Below are 20,884 nucleotides of genomic sequence, written 5' to 3'. Positions count from 1 at the left end.
GATAGAAATGAAGTTTATCTGGGGAAACTAAAGAGCCAAACTTGTTAAACCACGAACTCTAATTTTACTGGAAATTCTACATTCATAGGCTTTAGCTGGAGAAAGGTTCAATTCATGCTGACAGCTGTTTTACTTATGCTCTGAGGCTCTTTCCTCCTACTGCTGGTTTTGTGACTGTCTTCCAAATGGTTGGTTTTGCATGTCATGTTCAATTAGAAGGAAACAAAAAGCACTTTATGACAGTTATAAGCTGAAATTCTTTTAAAAGTGTCAACATGTACAGATATATAACCCGGATAATACATGAGCCAAGGAGAATAAGAATTAATTTTTAAAATCTAGGGAATGTTATAAAAACGGGAAATAAGGCAGATGCTCACAGATTGGGTAATCATTAAACAAACAAATTCCATTGTACAGGAATGTAATAAACTATTACTGTGCCATAAAAAATTATGAATATGAGGAATACTGAGAAACATGGAAAGACTTGCATGAACTGATATAAAAACACCTGTTTAAGAGAAAAAAAAACAAGCTAAAAATCATTCTCCAAATACATGGATATTGATAATTAGTAGAATGAAAGACTTTTTTAAGAATAGATCAAATCATGACAGTACTTGAGGAGGCTCTTTCAAGCATCATTCAGGCAGGTGAAGCGCATTTCAATTCTATTGAAGTATCTGATGTCAGATCACATAAATGTTCTTAGAAAAATGAATGCTAAATAGCTTGATTACAGCTCCAAGTCTGCCCTCCAAGTCTCAGAACAACAACAAAAAAAGATCGCATTAAAAAGATATTCTCACTTAAGTATGGCATTCATTGGAGTCCTAGTTTAATTTCTGATTTTATTTAATTTATTATTTCCGTTACTAGTGTGATAATGAACCTTTTGGATAAGTCAATTTAACAAACAATGATAATACTTCCTGAGGATATAAAATTATTAGGACCAAAGCCCATAGAGGGCAGAAAGAGATCTCTTATATATAGAGAAATCTAGATTGAATCAGAATCAGAATATTCAGTTTTAAAGAGATCTCTGACAACATATAATACAATACCACCACCCCTCATTTTACAGGTACGAAAATGAGAGCCCAGAGTTAGTTGAAGTGGACTTGACAAACATCACACCACTTGCTAATAGTGCAGCCATGACTAAACCCAGAGATTTTGGCTCACTGCAGGGCTCTCTCTTATATCATGATTATGGCTAATGTGAATTAAAGTATAGTTAAACCTTGTGAAACAAAGGAGTTAAAAGACTTGATAAAAGAACTAACACTTATGGGAGTTTCAGGAAAGTAGATTTTGACAAGAAAAAAATAATCCTAAATGAAGAAGGAATATTAGAGCCATCCAAAAATAGTGCTGGTTGTCTTGGGAGGCAAGGATTTCTGTCACTGGAGGTCTTTAAATGGAGGGTGAATATTTGATTATTTTTACGGATGTTGCAAATTCCCCCCTCTGAGGTTCTATGTATACACTGGAATCTCTGTATCCAGCAGATGACTCAGTTGCTTTGACATAAAACTCCCTGAGTTTTCACAATAAGTATAGTATCTCTAGAGTTGACTAAGTAAATGCCTTCCTTGGGTAAATAAAATACATGCTCACAATAGGAGACAGTGAAAAATGGGCTGTTGTAAAAAAAAATGTCTTTACTGAAAAAAAAATCAAAGCACTTCCTTAGATCAGTAGTAACCACCTACTATTGGCAAGCATCCAATATAACCACTAATGTCTAGCTCACCATTAAAGAAATAAAGAGTTTCGTAAACTTACGGTTTCCACAGTTGAGACCACCAAGTCCAAATGGGCAACTACAAGTCAACAAAGAGAAATTAGTTTAGACCTTGGAGGATTAGCTTGGGCAACTGTAGCCAAAGGAACGTTTTGAAGGCACAAATCTAACAAAATCTGAGGGGAGTATTGAGCCTACCTCATGCAGGTTTCATTTTCAAGTCTGTATCCATCTTCACAAGCTGAAAAGAAGGAAACAGTTGATGAGCAGCTGACCACCACCACCCTGGCCATAGTCCTCAGTCTTCTCTCTTTCAAACCATCTGAGTTCTACAGTTAGGTCCCAGGTAGGGAGCACTGATAGGGACACATATACATTATTATCTTCCCTAGAACCAGGTCATGACACCAATTCTTAGCCATGTCTAAACCCCTTCTTTTATATCTGCTTTTTATCTGTTATCTTTTTCCATTAGAATATAAGTTATTCAAGAACACAAACTGTCTCCCTTATTCAAATTTGTATCCCTAAGACTTAGTATCCTGTTTGACCCACAGTAAGAACTTAAAAATGTTTTATTTTCATTTATTTATTCACCGTTTGCCCAAACCAGAGCACAATACAACTTTCTATGACTGAAGGTTCCAAGAATATCATAGATTCTTTGAGACCAAAGGGGTTTGGGGATGACCTTATTACTACAACAACACAATGGTTCCCCATTGACTCTATCTTTTGTTTTGTTTTTACACAGCTTTCATTTCCTTTTTTTCACTTCTAGATTTATTTTTTAATTTATAAAGTATTTTGCTGCCAGAGCACTTGGGACACAGTATACATATAATCAATAAAATAGTATTTTATAATACTAATAAAATAGGAACATAAATAAGGATAATAAAAAATAATAAAAAAGGAAATCCTCTGAACTAGAGAAAAATAAATCACAGTTATCCACATAGACAACTGGAGGGAATCACCAAAAGATGATTTTTAAAACCACTATGTAGTTGAAGAACAGATGGCAGCTTCTATTTTTTATGTTTTTTCTTTTTTTTTAATTTTCAGTTCCAAATTCTCTTACTCCCTCTACCCTTTCCCCCACCCACTGAACAGGCAAGAAATATAATACCTGTTATGTATATGAAGTCATATAGAACATTTTCACATTAGCTATGACTTAATTTTTTTTTTAAAGCAAGAAAAACAAAGTGGAAAAACTATGTTTCAATCTGCACTCAATTCATCAGTTCTCTCTCTGGAGGTAGATAGCATTTTTTTCATCATGATTCCTTTGGAATTGTCATGGATCACAGTATTAATCAGAACAGCTAAGTCTTTTACAGTTAATTATAGTTATAGTACTGCTGTTACTGTGTACAATGTGCTCCTGGTTCCATTCATTTCACTTTGAGTCATTCATATAAGTCTTACCAGGTTTTTCTAAAGCCACCCCCTTCATCATTTCCTATAGCATAATAGTATTTCATCATAATCCTATAGAACAACTTGTTCACCCATTCCCCAACTGATGGGCATTCTTTCAATTTTCAAAAACTGATGTATATATATATATATATATATGTATGAATAGGTCCTTTTCCTTTTGATCTCTATGGATACAGACCTATTAGTGGTATTGCTGGTCAAAGTATATATATATATATATATATATATATATATATATATATATATATATATACAGTTTTATAACTGTTTGGACTTATATGTGTGTATATACATACATATATACAATATATGTGTATGTATATAAACTAACATACATACACACATTATGCATGCACACACACACACATATATACACAGTGTATGTATATATGTATACATAAATGTACATGTGTGTATATATATGTATACATATATATACACCGATAGATAGATAGATAGATAGATAGATAGATAGATAGATAGATAGATAGATAGATTTGTTCTCCAGAATGATTGGACCAGTTCACAACTCTACCAACAGTGCACTAGTGTACCAATTTTTCTGTCTCCTGCAGCATTTGCTGTTTCTGATGGGTGTGAGGTGGTTTCTCAGAGCTGTTTTAATTTTTTATTGGTGATTTAGAGCATTTTTTCATATGGTTATTGATAGCTTTAACTTCTGAAAACTGCCTGTTCACATCCTTTGATCATTTATCAACTGGAGAATGGCTCTTAGTTCTCTGTATATTTGAGAAATGAGACCCTTACTAGAAACTTACTATAAAATTTTTCCCCTGGTTTCTAATTTTGGCTGCATTGGGTTTTGTTTGTGCAAAAATCTTTTAGTTTCATATAATCAAAATTATCCATTTTACTTCCTGTGATCCTCGCTTTTCTTTGGTCATAAACTTTCCCCTTAACCATATATCTGACAAGTAATTTTTTTCTGTGTTCCCCTAATTTGTTTATTTTATCACTCTTTATATCTAACTCAGATACCTATTTTGACCTTATTTTGGTATTTAGTGTGAGATGTTGGTCTATGTCTAGCTTTTGCCAGACTGTTTTCTAGTTTTCCTAGCAGTTTTTGCAAAATAAGGAGTTCTTTCCCCAATAACATGGACCTTTGGGTTTATCAAACACTGTGATCATTTATTCTGAATATTGTGTATGGAATCTAGTCCACTGATCAACAACTCTATTTCTTATCTAGTATAAGATTTTTTTGGTGATTACCACTTGTACTATAGTTTGAGATCTGGTACTGTTAGGTTAACTTCCTTCACTTTTTTAAAAATTGGTTCTCTTATATTCTTGGCCTTTTATTCCTTCAGCTGAACTATGTTATTATTTTTTCTAGCTCTATAAAATGATTCTTTGGTAGTTGGATTTGTATGGCATTGAATAAATGAATTACTTTGGAGAATATTGTGATTTTTATTATATAGGCCCCACCTACCCATGAACAATCAACATTTTACTAATTGTTTAGATCTGTATTTGTGCAAAGTGTTTTGCGACACTTATTTTAAATAATAAAAGGCTAATTTAAAATTTTATGTTTATAATAAAAATATGTAGTTTTCTTTGTAGTTATTTTAAATGGAATTTCTCTATCTCTTTCTGATGGGTTTTGTCAGTAGTACATAGAAATGCTGATGATTTATGTGGGTTTATTTTATATTCTGCAATTTTGCTAAAATTGTTAATTGTTTCACTAATTTTTTAGTGGATTCTCTCAGGTTTTCTAAGTGCCACTTTCACATCCAAATATAACCTTCCACTCCTACCCTCCCCAGTTCCTTGTAACCAAAAGAAAGGAAAAAAGAAAGAGAGAAGATATCAGAGAGGATTCTGGGAAGATGGTGGAGTAAGTCAGAAAACTTTCAGTTCTTCAAATTTCCTCCACAAAAAAGAAAGATAGAACATCACCTTAGAGGGAACATAGAGCAGAGAAAATAAACAAAAGTCAGGGTAGAGCACCTGTCTTCCTAAGACATCTTGAGAAGACCCCAGGAAAGACAACCTCCAAGGCTGAGGTCCAGCCTGAGTGAAGTGCAAACACCTCCCAGAGGACTCTGCAAAATCAACAAACAACAAGCCTTGGGGGCAGCTGGGTTGAGAGGCAGCCTCAGCCTTAGAAACTTTCATTTTGAGGATTGTATGGGAGTCTCATGGTGGAGAGGAGATTGAAGGGATGCCAAGTACTGCTATGTTGATCAGATGTGTCCTGGGCTGCAGCTGCTTGAGAGGAGCTAGCACACCCCTAGTGAGTACAGTAGCAGAGGGGCAAGGTGCCTACTGGCTGTGGCAACTTGCAGGAGAGCAGAGTTCCTGGTTTCAGTGCCAGGGCAGAGAGGACAGATATAGTTTGCAGCCACTGAAGGGAGCACAGGGAAAGAGGTCATTTGCAAGACAGTGTGACTGGGGACCCTAGTCATTGCTTAGGAGTGGGGAGGAGAGTCCAAGGTTGAGCCCTGGGATAGACCTCAAAAAATAACAGTAAGAAGGACCTGAGGCTTAGGGCATTATTTCTCCTATCTCGAGACTAGAATTTGATCACACTAATACCTGCTAAAAACAAAATAAAACCAGAAAAAGTAAAAATTACCAAGCAAAGGAGAAAGAACCCAACCATAAACAGTTACTATGGAGATAGAGAAGATCTAGGTCCATATTCAGAGAAAGATAATGCAGCTAAAAAAAAGCCACTCCTTTTCCAATGAGAAATGTCAGATGTTCCCAAGTACAAAAAGCATTCTTGGAAGAACTTAAAAAGGACTTCAAAAATCAAATAAGAGAGACTGAGGAAAAAATTAGGAAAAAAATAAAAGCAATCCAAAAAAAAAAACAACTATGAAAAGAAAGTCAACCAACTTGAAACAGAGAAAACTTAAGGAAGAAAATAATTCCTGGAAAACCAGAATTGGGCAAGGGGAAACTAATGACATTCTAAGACACCAAGAAATAATAAAATCAAAAGAATAAAAAAATAGAAAAGAAAGTGGAACATCTCATCAGAAAAACAACTAATCTGGTGAATGGACCAAGGAGAAATAATATAAGAATACTTGGGTTAAGTGAAAATTATGATTTAAAAAAAGAATCGTGACACAATATTATAAGAAATTATCAAGGAAAATTGCCCTGAAGTTCTAGAACAAGAAGTAACACAGAGATAGAAAAAATTCACTGATAACCACATGAAAGAGATCCCAGGAGGAAAATTTACAGGAATATCATAGCCAAGTTTCAAAGCTCCCAGGTTAAGGAGAAAATATTGTAAGCAACAACAACAAAAAAAAATTTAAATATTATGGGGCTATAAAAAGGATTACACAAGACCTAGCAGCTACTACGTTTAAGGACCATAGGTCTTGGAATACTGTACTTTGCAGAGCAAAAAATGTGACATGAACAAGGCTAACATATATAATCCTGATTTTACGTATATGTGTATAATATATCTGCACTTAATTGTAGCCTTTGTTATCCATTTTATATTTCAGCAATGCTTTACATTTTAAGTTTAAAATAAATTTTAAAATTTACCAAAAAAAAAAAAGATCAGCAAAACATAGCAATGAATGGATGGGATCTGATTGTATTTGTATATTCCTCATCCGTTGTATCCATCCCATCTCTGCAAAAAGCGAGGGAAGGGCATTGTTCTATCTCTTCTACTCATCAATCTTAAGTATCTGTCAGAAAGTTTTTCTTAGACCTGCCTAATTTCTCGTCTTTACTCCTTAATATAGGTTAAAAATTTAAATGACATAATGCTTACAAAGGCAATTGTTTTCTCTTGTTCTGACCAAATCCTTGTCCTTTATCTTCTTGGCCTTCAGAGGGCAGCTAGGGCCAGAATCAGGAAGACTCATCTTCTTGAATTCAAATCTGGCCTCAGACACTTACTAGCTCTGTGTCCCTCCTTGCCTCAGTTTCCTCATGAGAAGGAAATGACAAACCACTCTAGTATTCTTGCTAAGAAAACCCTAAATATGGTCACAAAGACTCAGACAGGACCGAAACAACTCAACAACAGCAGTGTACATCTTCAAGTCAAATTCCAGTCTTTTCCTTATAGATTCCATTTCCCAGATAGTCATTTTTCTTCTATCATGGGACTATAACATCATAGATTTAGATCTGGAAGAATTAAACCTGAGAAACTCAATGCCCTCATTTTACAGAAGAGAAAACTGAGGCCTAGAGATATTAAGAGATTTGTCCAAGTTCTAATGTGACAGAGTTGGGGTCTGAAACCAATTCTTTTTATTTCAAATCTATCCCTTTATTGACATTGAATGACCAAATGATAAAAATGAGTCTATTTCTTAAACTGTGAACCAGAGGAATGTCTAAGTGTAGGGATCCAATGGGAGGTGCGAGTGGGCAGGATGGATCACATCGTGTGAAGGAGGGACGACTGTATGGTGATTAAAAAAAACAAAACAAAACCAAACTCAGAGCAACTACAGCAAAACTCAGCAAAGAAAAGCAAGGACAAGGATCATGCAGAATTGGAGAGACCTGCACTTTAGTTTTAAGTGAAACCTCTAAATCACTTAAATACCTTATTTTAAATCATCCTGATTGGGGAAGGCTTTTTACTGTCACTTTGGAACAATCTCTGAGCCCTGATCTGAAGCACCTTAAGATGACTCGGGAATGCTTTAACACAGTCAGCCAGAAGGTGTCACTATAAATCCACCCACAATACGGCTGAAAGGCTCTTCCCCAGAGCTGGCTGTTACAGCTCTGAACTTGGCATTCCATTAGTGAACAAGACTATCAAAGGATGACTGCAGATTTAATAACTATCGACTGAAGATGTTGCTCAAGGGATGCATCAATTGCCTTGGCAGCAAGACAAGAAGTTAGTGGAGGTTTTACATAAGCCCTCTCTTCCCTAGGATGCCTCCCAGCCTTTGATTTCTGCAAAGCTGCCTGCTTCTGCTTTTTATAATTCGGGTAATTATTTGACTGCTTTGTTATTTTCGGGGCCAGTATCTGATTGGTGAGATTTGAGAAGAGCCTATTTTAAGATGGAAGGAAATGGCACTGGCTGATGGCGATCAAAACTAGAATAGGTTAATGATGCTGTCAAAAAAACAATGTACACTATTCACAGAATCAAATATGTTCAAATCCTGCTCTGTTCTGCCTTCCCTGAGGGGCGGAGGTCAGTCCTTCCTCCTCATTTCCTCTGGCCCGCTAGGAATCTCTCAGCAGACAGAGAGGTTTCAGTAGAAGTCAACTTACTCTCTGAAAGGCGGCACAACACAGACTATGCTAGACAAACTGGCCTTTCTAGAAGGCACAAGAAATGCTTCTTTATTAAGCCAGATGAGCTAGGACAAGGAAGGATTGCCTGGCATCAGCAGAACTTTCTCTCCTCTCTTCCCTTCTTTTTCCCTCCCCTAACTTATATAGGTTCTTTTATGTAGCTGGCAATCTAGTGAGGAACATAATGCCCACACACCATAAGTGCTCAAAAACAGTGTCTGGACTGACAGTAGAAGCCATTATAAACCATATACACATCTCACATAGTAATAATAAGTAGTATCTATCATAGCACTCTTTAGGGTTTGCTAAATACCCCCATTTTACAGATGCCCAGGATCATACAGCAAATAATCTTTGGAGGCTGAATTCAAACTCAGGTCTTCCTGACGCCTAGTACATCATTAGATCCAGTATACCTTCTTGCTGCCTAAGCCTGCAGATAGCTTTGTATTATAAGTAGAGTCTGTTGGCCTGCCCATCTATCTTTCAATTGCACCCTAGCCAAAATACATTCCTTAGTATTCCAGCTCTGGAAGGAAAAGATGACTTCTAACATTTATGTATAGTATCCATCGCACTTCTGCAAAAAGAATTGTTAAGTTCTGACTTTTCATGACCCTATTTTGGGCTCTTCTTGGCAAAGATATTGGAGTGATTTGCCATATCTTTCTGTAGCTCATTTTACAGATGAGGAAATTGAGGCAAACAGAGTTAAATGACTTGCCCATTATTAAGTATCTGAGGCCAGATTTGAACTCAAAAAGGTGAGTCTTCCTTACTCCAGGCCCAGCACTTGACCCACTGCACCAACTAGTTTCCCTCTGCAAAATAAAAGAGGGAAGTGCATTTTTCCATCTCTTCAACTCCAGCTGTCAGGAAGTTTTTCTTAGGCCTACTTAACCAGTTAATTTCTCCTCTTTACTCCTTTTAGGTTAAGAATGTAATTGACATGATAACTCTTATAAAGACAACTGTTTTTCTTGCTCTGGCCAGTCTTTTATCTTTGCCTAATAGTTCTTCAGGTCTTTTGGACCTATGTTTATTTTTGTACGATATCTTATAGGAATGGCACTTGTCAACTGTTGTGTCTTGTCCTTTGTTCTTGAAGAGGACCATGACATTAGGAAAGTGATGCCATGACTTGCGGGTGAATTGGATTTAAGTGAGGGAGGGCTGTGCAAAGTCACCAGCCTCACTTTCTCCACCAGAGCCATCTGGGTCCAGTGGCAAGATATAGATCAGGATGACTGGAGATAACCCTAACAGAAAAGGCAATATGGTACAGTAGAAGGACTGCTGGTTTTAAAGTCTGAGCAATAGGGTTCCAATCCCAACTTTGCTACTTATTATGTTATTGTTTTGTTTTAACCAGAGGAGCTGGACTAGACAACCTCTGAAGTTATGATTCCATGATCACTGTGGAAATGTCAACTAGACAATGAACAGTTTGATACTGGAGTTAGGCAGACAGACTGGGAGCTGCGTGGATAGTGAAGAAACATGGCAGAGTAGAAAGCTTACTGAGTTTAGAGTTAGGAGAATGTGGGTTCCAGTCCCCTTTCTGATACCAAGTGTACAACCCTCGGCAAATCACTTAATCTCTCTCATCTTAAATTTCCTGAATTGTGATACTCTACAGAATTATTAAAAGGAATGTTAAGGTATGGGAAACACTGAAAAAATGTAATGTATAAAGTGATCCTTCTATTTTTTAAAAAAATTAATCTATTTCTTGTCCTAACTGTGATTTCAATGGCGAAGAGAATTCCCGGTGATGAAACTCCCTGTACCAATGCAGATCAGTAACAATGCTGCAATTCATGTTGCCTGAGAGTACTGAGTTGTTAAATGTCTTGCTCAGGGTCACACAGCAAGCAACTGCCAGAGGTAATAGAATACAGTTCTTCCTGACACCAAGGCCAGGTCTCTCTTTATCATCTACACTATAGTGACTCCCAATATTACTATTATTATCACTTTTAGAGAGCTATCCTGCTCCCAGAGACTCACTTCAAATCAACGCTTTCCTCAGTCTTGGCTGAATTAAATTTCTGCAGAAATTCTTATATAAAATCTATTTATTTAGAGCCAAGTACACAGTAAGCACTTAATTTCTTTTTTTAAAAATTCATTCATTCACTCACTTTACTCACCAGAATAGACTAAAACTTATATTTTACAACAGGGCAAAGGACATGAATTTTTTTAAAAAATGGCGTGACAGCTTTGTAAATTAAAACAATGACTTACCTTTCTTTTGCTTCCTCCATTTTAAACAAACTAAGTCCAGACCTGACTTTTTCCAACCTTCAAAACAAGTGACCCATTTTTTTTAGCCAGAGGTATTCATTCCAATCTCCTGTTTTTCCCCTTCTCTTGGTCAGCAGACACAGTGGACACCAGTGAAAGGTAATATCGTTATTGCAATAAGACAATATACATTGCTCTGACATCAGCACAAACAGCTGGACTGATAACCCCAAGTTCTTAATGGTTATCCCTAGACCAGGGATACACAGTAAAGCTTCCAAAAGAAAGTGCTTTAATCATCACTGAAACATTACCCAGAACCCCCTCCCAACCAATCTGTTTGGGTCAGGAACTGTACCTCTGCAGGAATGATCCATCTTATTAAACTGAAAGTACCCAGCCTTGCACTGACATAGGGCAACACCTTCCAAATCGGTGCAGATGGAGGTCTCTTTGTCACATTCCGGACTCTTCTTTTTACATAAACTACCAGCTGATGAAAGAAAAACAAAGTGTCAGTGGGGCAAAGAGACGTTTAACACATTATTATTTTAAGGGTAATTAACTTAGATTTAAATTAGCCTTGTGTATCGTGTGAGAAGCTTACATTTGTGAGCAGTTTTCAAAAGTCATTGAGGATGGGAAGACTTGTATGGATTGTTGTAGAGTGAAATGTTTGAAATCAGGGGAATGATTTATACAATGTATACAATGATTTATACAATGACCACGATAATGTAAAAGAAAACAATGTTGAAAGACTTTGGAATTCTGGTCACTGCCCAATCATTACTTCAGAGGACCAATGGTGACCCATGCCTTCTAACTCTTGAGAGAGGTGGTGGACTGCAGGTGTTGAATGAAGAATACATTTTCAGACAGGGTCAATAAGCCAATTTGTTTTGCTTGATTGTACTCATTTGTTACAAGAAAGGGTTCTATGGGGGGAAAGAGAGAATCATTGGGAAGTGCCATCAATAAACTTTTTTTTTAAATAAAAGAATCCTCAGGGAGCCCCACATTCTCTTCAAGCTTCCCATCTGACCCACTGGTCTCCTGCTAACATTTCCTCATGCTGGCTCCGCCTTTCACTAGATTAAGAGCACATAAGCATTTGTCTTCAGAAAATAGACACAGAATCAAAACGGTCTGGGTGAGAAGAGAATAATATATAATATTAATTATATGTAATTAAATAATATTAAATAATAATTAATATTAATAAATAATGATTTAATATATTAATATAATTATACATAATATTATAATACAATAAAGAATGGAAAGAGCTCCATTCTTCCTCCATCCCATTTGCATGAAGGTACCTGAACACTCTATCTATTGAAATGACACAATGTCTTCCATGCCTATGTGGCTGTGATACACAATACCTTCCGTGCCTAGATGATTGCTGGTTCATTTGTTTGTGGGAAGCCCCTGCCTTGCCCCAAAGCGTCTAAGGTAAGTTCTCCTTGGGTTAGAAAAGAATAAGATCAAAGGTAACCCTGGTTTTCGTGAAAATTAAAGAAAAAGAGAAGACCAGATTAGGACTCAGATGAGATACAGAATTCTCAGACATCAAGAGCCAGGGAAGTTCAGCTCAAGCCCCAAAACCAGAATACTGAACTTTCAGGGAGTCAAAGCCCGGGGCCTTGACAAAGGGAAGAAATTAGACTTGGCAGACTGGACAGAGGGATCTAGAACAGAGGGATCTCTGTAAGGCTTACCTCCTAAGCTGAAGTCTAACTATTCTATAACCATCTATAACTGTCTACTTTTTTAAAACTCTGTTCATTTTCATTGCCTGTAAAGAAGTGCTTATTTAGGGCATTCAAGAAAACTGGCCTTTGAATGTGTGGCTGTCATGAATACTCATTATGAGAAGGGATACTAGACTAGAGATAGCGGCAATGATATAATTTTTCAAGACTCCAGCCACAAGTCATAGATGGTGACCATGAAGGAAGGATGCTAGCAGTTAGCCATAGTGATCAATATGGTGCTGTGTCAATCTCCAAAACGAAAAATGAATTTAGTGTGTTTCAGACCTGCTACTTCATTTCAAGGGTTTGGCTACACTTGAGCCACCATCTGGTTTCTCTCACATCCAACAGACTTCTTTGAGACCCTGGGCAGCATTCAGAGTTGTGAATGACTTGAACCATCTTTTTATTATACTTAAAAGGCATTATAGAGACAATTTCCTGTCTTTATCGGTGAAAGGTGGTGTGCTACAACAGAAGACCATATGTGTGTATATAAGAGAACTTCCTTTGTTTATTCAGAAAACTTTGTGTTAAGGGATGAAAAAGTCTCTGCTCTGGAGCTGGCTCCAAGGAGGTGACTGTGCCTTTACTGTTACTAGTCTAAACAGTGGTGGCCAAACATTCTTTGGAGTAAGTCTCCAATAATCTCTTATAGCTTTCTGAGATATGTCATCACTAATTGCTCTCCATACAGTCTAGGGAAGGCTGGCCCAACAGCCATTTTGAATTACTGAGGTGGGGCCTCTTGCAAAAAGAATTATGCCCCTTCTACTGGTTCTTACCCTACTTCTCTGACCACTTTTCTGCTCCTTCTCCTACCCCTTAAACACTGGTTGCCTTCCAAGGCTCTCTCCTTGGTTCTTTTTCTGTGCTCTCTCCACTGCTGACCACATTCACCCTTAGAGTTTTAATGATCTTCTCAAATTCATGACTCCATGATCAATCTTTCCCCTGAGCTGGGGCCCCATAATTCAAATGCCTGTTGAATATCTCCATCTGACTTTCTTGTTTCCCCTTCTTGCTTTATGCAGGCAACATGGTATAGTAGAGGACAGCTAGGTGGCACAGTGGATAGAGTACTGGGCTTGGAATCAGGAAGACTCATCTTCTTGAGTTCACATCTGGCCTCAGACACTTACTAGCTGTGTGACCCTGGGCAAGTCACTCAACCTTGTTCATCTCTTGTTTCCTCAATCTGTAAAATGAGCTAGAGAAGGAAATGGCAAATCACTCCAGTATCTTTGCCAAGAAAACCCCAAATGGGGTCACAGAGAGTTGAAAGTGATTGAAATGACTGAACAACAACGACATATACCAAAAGGGGATGGGGCAAGAAAGATATCTTGTAGAAGGTATTTGATTATTGTGCTATAAGAAATGATGAGCTTGTGGAGTGCAGAAAAACCTGGAAAGACTTATATGAACTGATGCTGAGTGAAGTGAGCAGAACCAGGAGAACATTGTACAGAATAACAGCCACAATGTGGGATGACTGACTTGCATAGACTTAGCCCTTCTGAGCAATGCAAAGCCCTAAAACAGTTCCAAAAGATTCATGATGCAAAAATGCCATCCACATCCAGAGAAAGAACCATGGAGTCTGAATACAGAGAAGCAGACTATTTTCTTTTTGTTTTGTTTTGTTTTTTTCTTTCTCATGGTTCCTCCCATTCAGTCTAATTCTTCTATACAACATGTCTGATGTGAAAATATATTTAATAGGAATGTATATGTAGAGTCTATATCAGATTGCATGCTGTCTTGGGGAGGGGAGCGAGGAGGAGAACATTAAAAACTTATGGAAGTGAATGTTGAAAACTAAAAATAAATAAATTAACTTACAAATAGAAGGTAGGATTTGAGCTGTTTCTTAAAGGAGGTCATGAAGTACAAGTGAGGAAGGAGCATTGTGGGCCTGGGGGACAGCTAGTGCAAAGCTGGGAGATGGAGTATCATGTTCATGGCACAGAAATGTGAGTTTGTATCATTCTCTCCATTCACATGGCTATACCCTCATTCAGACCCTCATCCTCTCTCATCTGAACTCTTCTACCAGCTTCCAAATTAGTCTCTAACACAAGGGTGGGGAACCTGCGGCCTCAAGGCCACATATGGCCCTCTAGATCCTTAGGTGCAGCTTTAACTTCACCTCTATCTATCTCAGTGTCCTCATCTGTAAAATGGGCATAATAATAGCACCTACCTCTCAGAGTTGTTATGTGTTCAAATCCAGCCTCAGACACATAATAGCTGTGTGACCCTGAGCAAGTCACTTAACCCTGTTTGCCTCAGTTTTCTCATCTGTAAAATATGCTGGAGAAGAAAACAGCAAATAACTCTAGTATCTTTGCTGAGATCCCAAATGGGGTCATGAAGAGTTGGATATGACTGAAATGACTGAACAGTAGCAACTTCCATTCCTTAAACTTCCCCGACTCCCTTTTCTCTTGATCTTTCCTTTGCCATGGTCACATTTTACCTTGTATTATATTTGTGTGCATGTCTCCCTCATAGCTCACAAGTTCCATGAAAGGAAGGCCTTGGTATCTTTTATCTCTGTATTTCCAGTACTTAGCACAGTGCCATATATATTTGGGTAGGGTACAGGATAGGGGAATGGTGATTAACCTTCCTCTTCTAGACTCCTTCCTGTAGCCTAGAATCTACTCTTCAATTTATGACAGATCTCAGAGAATTGTCTGGAGGTAATAAGAACTTAAGTCACTTGCTCGGGGTCAGACAGTAAATCAGAGGCAGGTCTTGAACTGACCTGACCCCAATGCCAGCTCTCCATCTATTATTCTATGCTGCCTCTCACTGCAAGAACTTAATATTTGTTGAATTGAAATGATGTAAACTGTCAAATTAAAGTCCACAACCTCATACTTTATGTGATATCAGCAAAAAAAAAAAAACAAACAATTTTTTTCTGAGTCCAGAGAAAAGAACTCAGAATCAGGATGTAGAACCTGGTCATAAGGGTGAATTCAGGACATAGTTTTGGGTCTTAACTCTGAATTTCCTGTCTTTATCAGTGGAAGTTGGATTTCTAAGTCACAAAGTGTGTGTGTGTGTGTGTGTGTGTGTGTGTGTGTGTGTGTGTGTGTGTGTGTGTGTGTGAAAGGAATTTCCTTTGTTTATTTGGAAAAGGCTACATTAAGGGGAGAAAAAAAAAATCTTTGCACACAAACACCATGGAGCTGGCACCAGGGAGGTGAACACGCCTATATGATTGCTAGTCTAAATAGCCACGCATAAATAGCCTTTGGAAGAAGTTTTCAATCTTCTCTTCTAGGCTCATGGGATAAATTATGACCAGTTACTCTCCACACACTCTAATGGGGGCTCATTCGCCAGCCATTCAGAGTCAGGTGTGACCAGATAGTTTCTATAAGCAGAAATGGACTCTTTCTAGTTTCCCTCTTAACGCAGCTCATGAGGAAGTGTTTCATATCCTGCATTAATGTCCTTTACACTGTCATATGCTGGCACGTACAGTCACGTGTAGAGAAAAGAGAAAGTGGGTTTGTCAGTGGGGCAAAGAAGGGAGACCAGGCAAATACAAACAAGAGAATATCCTGTGGAACCAAGTGGCAACCAAATTTTGATTGATGACTTTTTGATATGCATACAATATCCATGATCTTTCCCAGGTAGAGCCATCCACTAGTCAACAAGCAATAACCACAGTTACTATCTTCTATCGGATCTCACCCAGGAGCACAGATCCAGGGTGTGTCAAGCAGGAGAACCTGCATGGACTTCGTGATGGGGATGAGTCACAGGATATGTGTGTGGAACCGTGGATGATGCAGAGGAAGTAGAAGACTGAGCAAGATGGAGCCATGGGTTATAACCACCAGAGACCAGCGTTGGGTCCTTAGGAGCCCCCAGCTGACAAGATAATAGTCAAATAACTTCATAATATTAACAATAATGTGCACAAAATCACCTGTCAGTGTACTGAAGTGGTCTCATTTGAATTTCTGCAGCACATTTCCATTAGGCTAGAACCATACTTACTTAATTACATGGTTAATTAATAGAGTGAATTTAAATACAGGTAACCACTTCAGGGGACTCATAATACTAATCAGGACCTAACTATATTATTCATATCTTATAAAGAAAGATAAAGAATGGATAAAGAAGAGTAAAATACACAATAAACCTAGAAAAATAAGGTGGAGACAACATGTAAAGGATCTTAAATTTGAAAAAGAAGAATTGGTCCTTGCCTTCAGGGACCTTATATTCTATTAGGGGAGACAACATGCAGATAAATAAATACATACAAAAAAGAATGTGTAGAATGTCCAGAAGACAAAACCAAATGTACAGACTGGGCAATGCCACAAGGGTTTTCCCCAGGCCCAGGACTTTGGTCAAAGGAAAAGCTGCAATTCCTTGGAAGGTAAGCTTTTGAATATCGAGGTAATTGAGGGAAAGCAATGCCCTACACTCAAGAGTACTTGAGAAAAGTAGAGACTATTAGGGAAGCAGAGGAAGGAACACAGATTTAGAGCTAGAAGACAACTTAGAGATTTCTAAACCAAGGCTCTGATTTTACAGATAAGGAAAATGTGACCTAGGAAGGTCAAGTAGTTGGCCTAAGGTCGGTCACACAGGTCACAAACATCAGAAGTAGAATTTGAATGGAGGTCTTCTAACTACAGAGCCCATGCACTCTCTTCTACACCAAACTATCTCAGTGGGGCAAGCTGTCACAGATACAAATATCTGGGGACTTTCTTTGCAAGGCATGATGAATGGGACATATTATGTGATCAGCCAATCAACAAACATTTCTTAAGTACCTAGTCTACACCAGGCATTGTGCTAAAGAAACAAAAAGAGCCAATTGCAATGTATCCACCATTAGCAAATCCAGGAGAGAAAACCAGTATATTTTTTTAAGATTAACCTTCTAATCCCTGGCAAGCAGGGTAAAAATAAGAGTGTCATCTTTGTCTTCTAAAGTTAGAACACAAGATGAGGTCTGAGTCTTACTCGTTCCCAGTCAGGCTGAATGCCATCAGCACTCAGTTTGGAAAAGTGTCTGTAACTTCCCACTGTCCAAATGAGCCAAATCATCCTTGTTTGTCCCAGAATTTAACCAGTTCCCCAGGTCCACAAATAAGGAACCTTTGCAGGCTGTGGAATCAGATATCAACCAACCCACTTGGGATTTCCCAGAAATACTAACATATGCACCACTGAACGTTGATACCCATAATTTATCTGCTGCATCTGGGAACCAGATGGAAAGATAAAGGGGTGGTTTTCATCCTCTTAGCTCACTCCAATTCTGTGGTGAAGTGAACTGAGCAAAAACCACTTTGAACATTTAGAAGCAAGTCATGGGAATAAGTCCCTTTTATCTGAGTGGGAATGGGGGGTGAGGAACAATATTATTGAATTTATTTCATTCCATAACTCACAGATAAAAGCTTGTCATCTTCTTATAATTTTTGAAGCTTATTTTTGTTTTTTATATTAATTTTACTTCCAAATATATACCTATGTCTTCCCTTTCCCTTGTCACAAGGAATAAAAAAAAAGAAAAAAGAAATTCAGCAAAAGTAACCAAATGTCTACTGAATCTGACACATCTATGGTCTCCCACTTTTGCAACAAAGGGAAGGAGATGAATTTTCCCTTCTTCAGGTACAAGCTTAGTCAGTAGAGTTACCTAGAACTCAGTGTCCTGTTTCTTTTGTTGGTGTCTCTCTTTGATTTACACAGCTGAAGTCATCATGTATACTGTTTTCCTGGGTCCATATACCTTAATTGGCATCAGTTCATAGAAGCTTATGATTCTCCAAATCCTTCTCCTATTGTAGTTTGAGTATTTGTTATTTGTACTTTGCTCTTATCTCCCTCTAATATTTTGTAGGCTCCATCAAAATAACAAGAATAAGAGCTAACATTTATATAATACCTACTATGTGCTAGGCATTGTCGCTTTACAAATATTGTCTTCTCACAACAACCCTGGGAAGTAGGTGCTATTATTATTATCATTATTTTACAAAAGAAACTAAGACAAACACAAGTTAAATGACTTTGGTCATGGTCACACAGCTAGTAAGTATGGGAGACCACATTTGAACTCAGGTCTCTCCTGATTCCAGGTCCAGTGCTCTATCTACTGCACCACCTGACTTGAGAGTAGGGGCACCATGACATCCTGGCATCCCTAGTTTCTGGCACACTGCCTTACACATAGTAGATGTTTAATAAACAGCTATGGAATCGAAATAAGTGGGCAGAGATTTCCGGGGGTCAAACAACAGTCTCCCACTTACCTCTAAAGAGCCTTCCCAGAGACTTCAAGAATTGGCAGGTCTCCACAGGGGATGTACAGGTGCTAATGTATTTCTGTACTCTCTCTGCCAAATCAAACACTGTCACATTGGATGATAAGGAGAAGGTGGTCTGCAGCGAGACGACCACAGTGCTGGAATCCCTGGAGACAAAGGGACACTTCAAAGACTTAACAGGGGCGCTGAAAGCAGTTCTTTGCAATCACCATTTAAGGATGTTGGGATTGCCAAAAAGGTTCATCATTTTTGTTTCACAGAGAGGGAAATGTAGAGACATAAGCATAAGTGACCTGACCATGGGTTACCCTATGGCTCTTCCTTCCCTCTTTCTAGAAATTGATTAAAAAAAATAAGTTTGTGTTAATGTCTTCTGTTTCATATATCATTATAATTATCCCCAGTGTCCTTCTTCCTCCCCCTCCCATAGAACCATCCAATATAACAAATAGTATTTTTTTGGAAAGGAAAAAAATTATGGGTCAATAATAGGAAAAGTCTAAAAACATGGGCAACGTATAATCCTTGTGCACCTCCCACCTCCACAAAGGGATGGATTAAGGGGGTCTTCTCTTATCTCGAGGGGTTGATTCTTAAGCGAGTTTTAGGTGTTTTACTTACCTGACAGCTTGGACAGTGGATCTGGCATAACCAGGTAATGTTGAAAGAGTTATGTTTAGCTAGAAAAGAGAATGGATATAGATAAACTTTGAATCATTTGCATTTTTTTGCCATTTTGCAAATGGCAAAAGCTTTTAGACCCATCACCAGTTTCAGTGCTCTAACAGGTCAAGGAAGCTTTGCACAAAAGAAAAATCTTTATTTCTGTTTTGTTTTTCTTCCTTTCAGATGAGTTTTTTTAGACTCTTGCCCTACTCTTCCTGGAGTACAAAGGAGAAAAGGAGAGTACATCAATGGGGAAGATCTCAGCAGGAAGGGATGCTCCGTGGTGCACCCTGAGATGCCGGACATCTTCAAAGCAGTGGCAGGCTCCTAAACCCCCAAGTTTCAAAAGACTTGGAATCAGCTGTTTATTTGGGTTATACATAGTAAAATATCTTCATGGAGATTATGGGCTTTCTGACCACTTCTTCTGCCTGATCAGAGGATGTGCCCTACTGGGGAAATGAGAATCATTGTAAATGGGACCAAATTAGCCCCACTCCTAACAAAGAAATGCATAGGTGGGTGGACTTGAAGTCCTTTTCACAAGTATTTCATGGAAAATTACATTAAATTTGGATTAATGGGTTTTTGTTAGATTCAAAGGATGAGTGAACATCCTCAGGTTCACCTGGAGCTATGAGGGAAAGCTTTGAAGCTTTAAAATAACACATGAGAGAGAAAACACACACACACACAAGACTAAGTTCAAAGAAATTCCCAGAGAGGTTATTTCCATTCAAAGAAGAAGCTTCTGGCATCTTGGCCAGTGCAGAATCTAGGCGTTTAAGCAAATTTCTTCAACCAGTGTCACTTCCAGCCCATGCATTATGGGCAGAGGACATCTTTTTGCTTGGTTAGATAAAGAGAACTTTATTCCTACTAGTCTAGTTCTTTTTATAACAAGCTATGGTCTTGTGAAAGGCCAATTGATTGTGGATGCCTTCAGTCAATATGACTATGTGAAAGGTCATATGGAAGCCCAGATTTCTCACAAATGCTCCAGCAGCTGAGTGGGATGGTAAGTGGAGGGTTTGACCTGGAGTCAGGAAGACCTGAGCACAAATCCTACCTCAGACACTTACATATAAGCTGTGTGATTCTGGGCAAGTCACTTAGGCTCTGTCTGCCTCAGTTTCCTCCTCATCTAAAAATGGGTATAATAATAGCACCAACCTCCCAGTTGTTGCATGGATAAAATGAGATCATGTTTGTAAAACATTTTGTAAACCTTAAAATGCTATATAAATACTAGATATTATTAATAGTAAGAGTGCTAGACGGAACAATGATCAAGCAAACCAAAGAGAAACACAATTGAGCTTCTCCATCTATTCCACAGTTCTTTCTATAAGAAGAGAGCCAGTCATCTGTAGGTGCTTGGAAAG

At 38.0% G+C, this 20,884-nt stretch overlaps 1 protein-coding gene across 4 annotated transcripts in view; it reads right to left on the bottom strand.

Moving 5' to 3' along the window:
- HEG1 (heart development protein with EGF like domains 1) overlaps window positions 1–20,884 on the bottom strand; it is a 202,783-nt gene that overhangs the window by 105,847 nt on the left and 76,052 nt on the right. For all 4 annotated transcript variants that reach the window (XR_011967954.1, XM_072613751.1, XM_072613750.1 and 1 more), the window contains exons 11-15: window positions 19,455–19,513; window positions 18,819–18,979; window positions 11,103–11,237; window positions 1,952–1,994; window positions 1,795–1,832 (exon numbers count right to left, since the gene is read on the bottom strand). Coding sequence is in view for 3 of the 4 variants with exons in the window: in XM_072613751.1 (XP_072469852.1) it covers window positions 1,795–1,832; window positions 1,952–1,994; window positions 11,103–11,237; window positions 18,819–18,979; window positions 19,455–19,513 (436 nt within the window). In the remaining variant the exon portion in view is untranslated. The remainder of the gene's footprint in view (window positions 1–1,794; window positions 1,833–1,951; window positions 1,995–11,102; window positions 11,238–18,818; window positions 18,980–19,454; window positions 19,514–20,884) is intronic.

The sequence above is a fragment of the Notamacropus eugenii genome, chromosome 5, assembly GCF_028372415.1.
Source record: "Notamacropus eugenii isolate mMacEug1 chromosome 5, mMacEug1.pri_v2, whole genome shotgun sequence".
Lineage (NCBI taxonomy): Eukaryota > Metazoa > Chordata > Mammalia > Diprotodontia > Macropodidae > Notamacropus > Notamacropus eugenii.
This window is presented reverse-complemented; position numbering and strand designations above follow the sequence as displayed.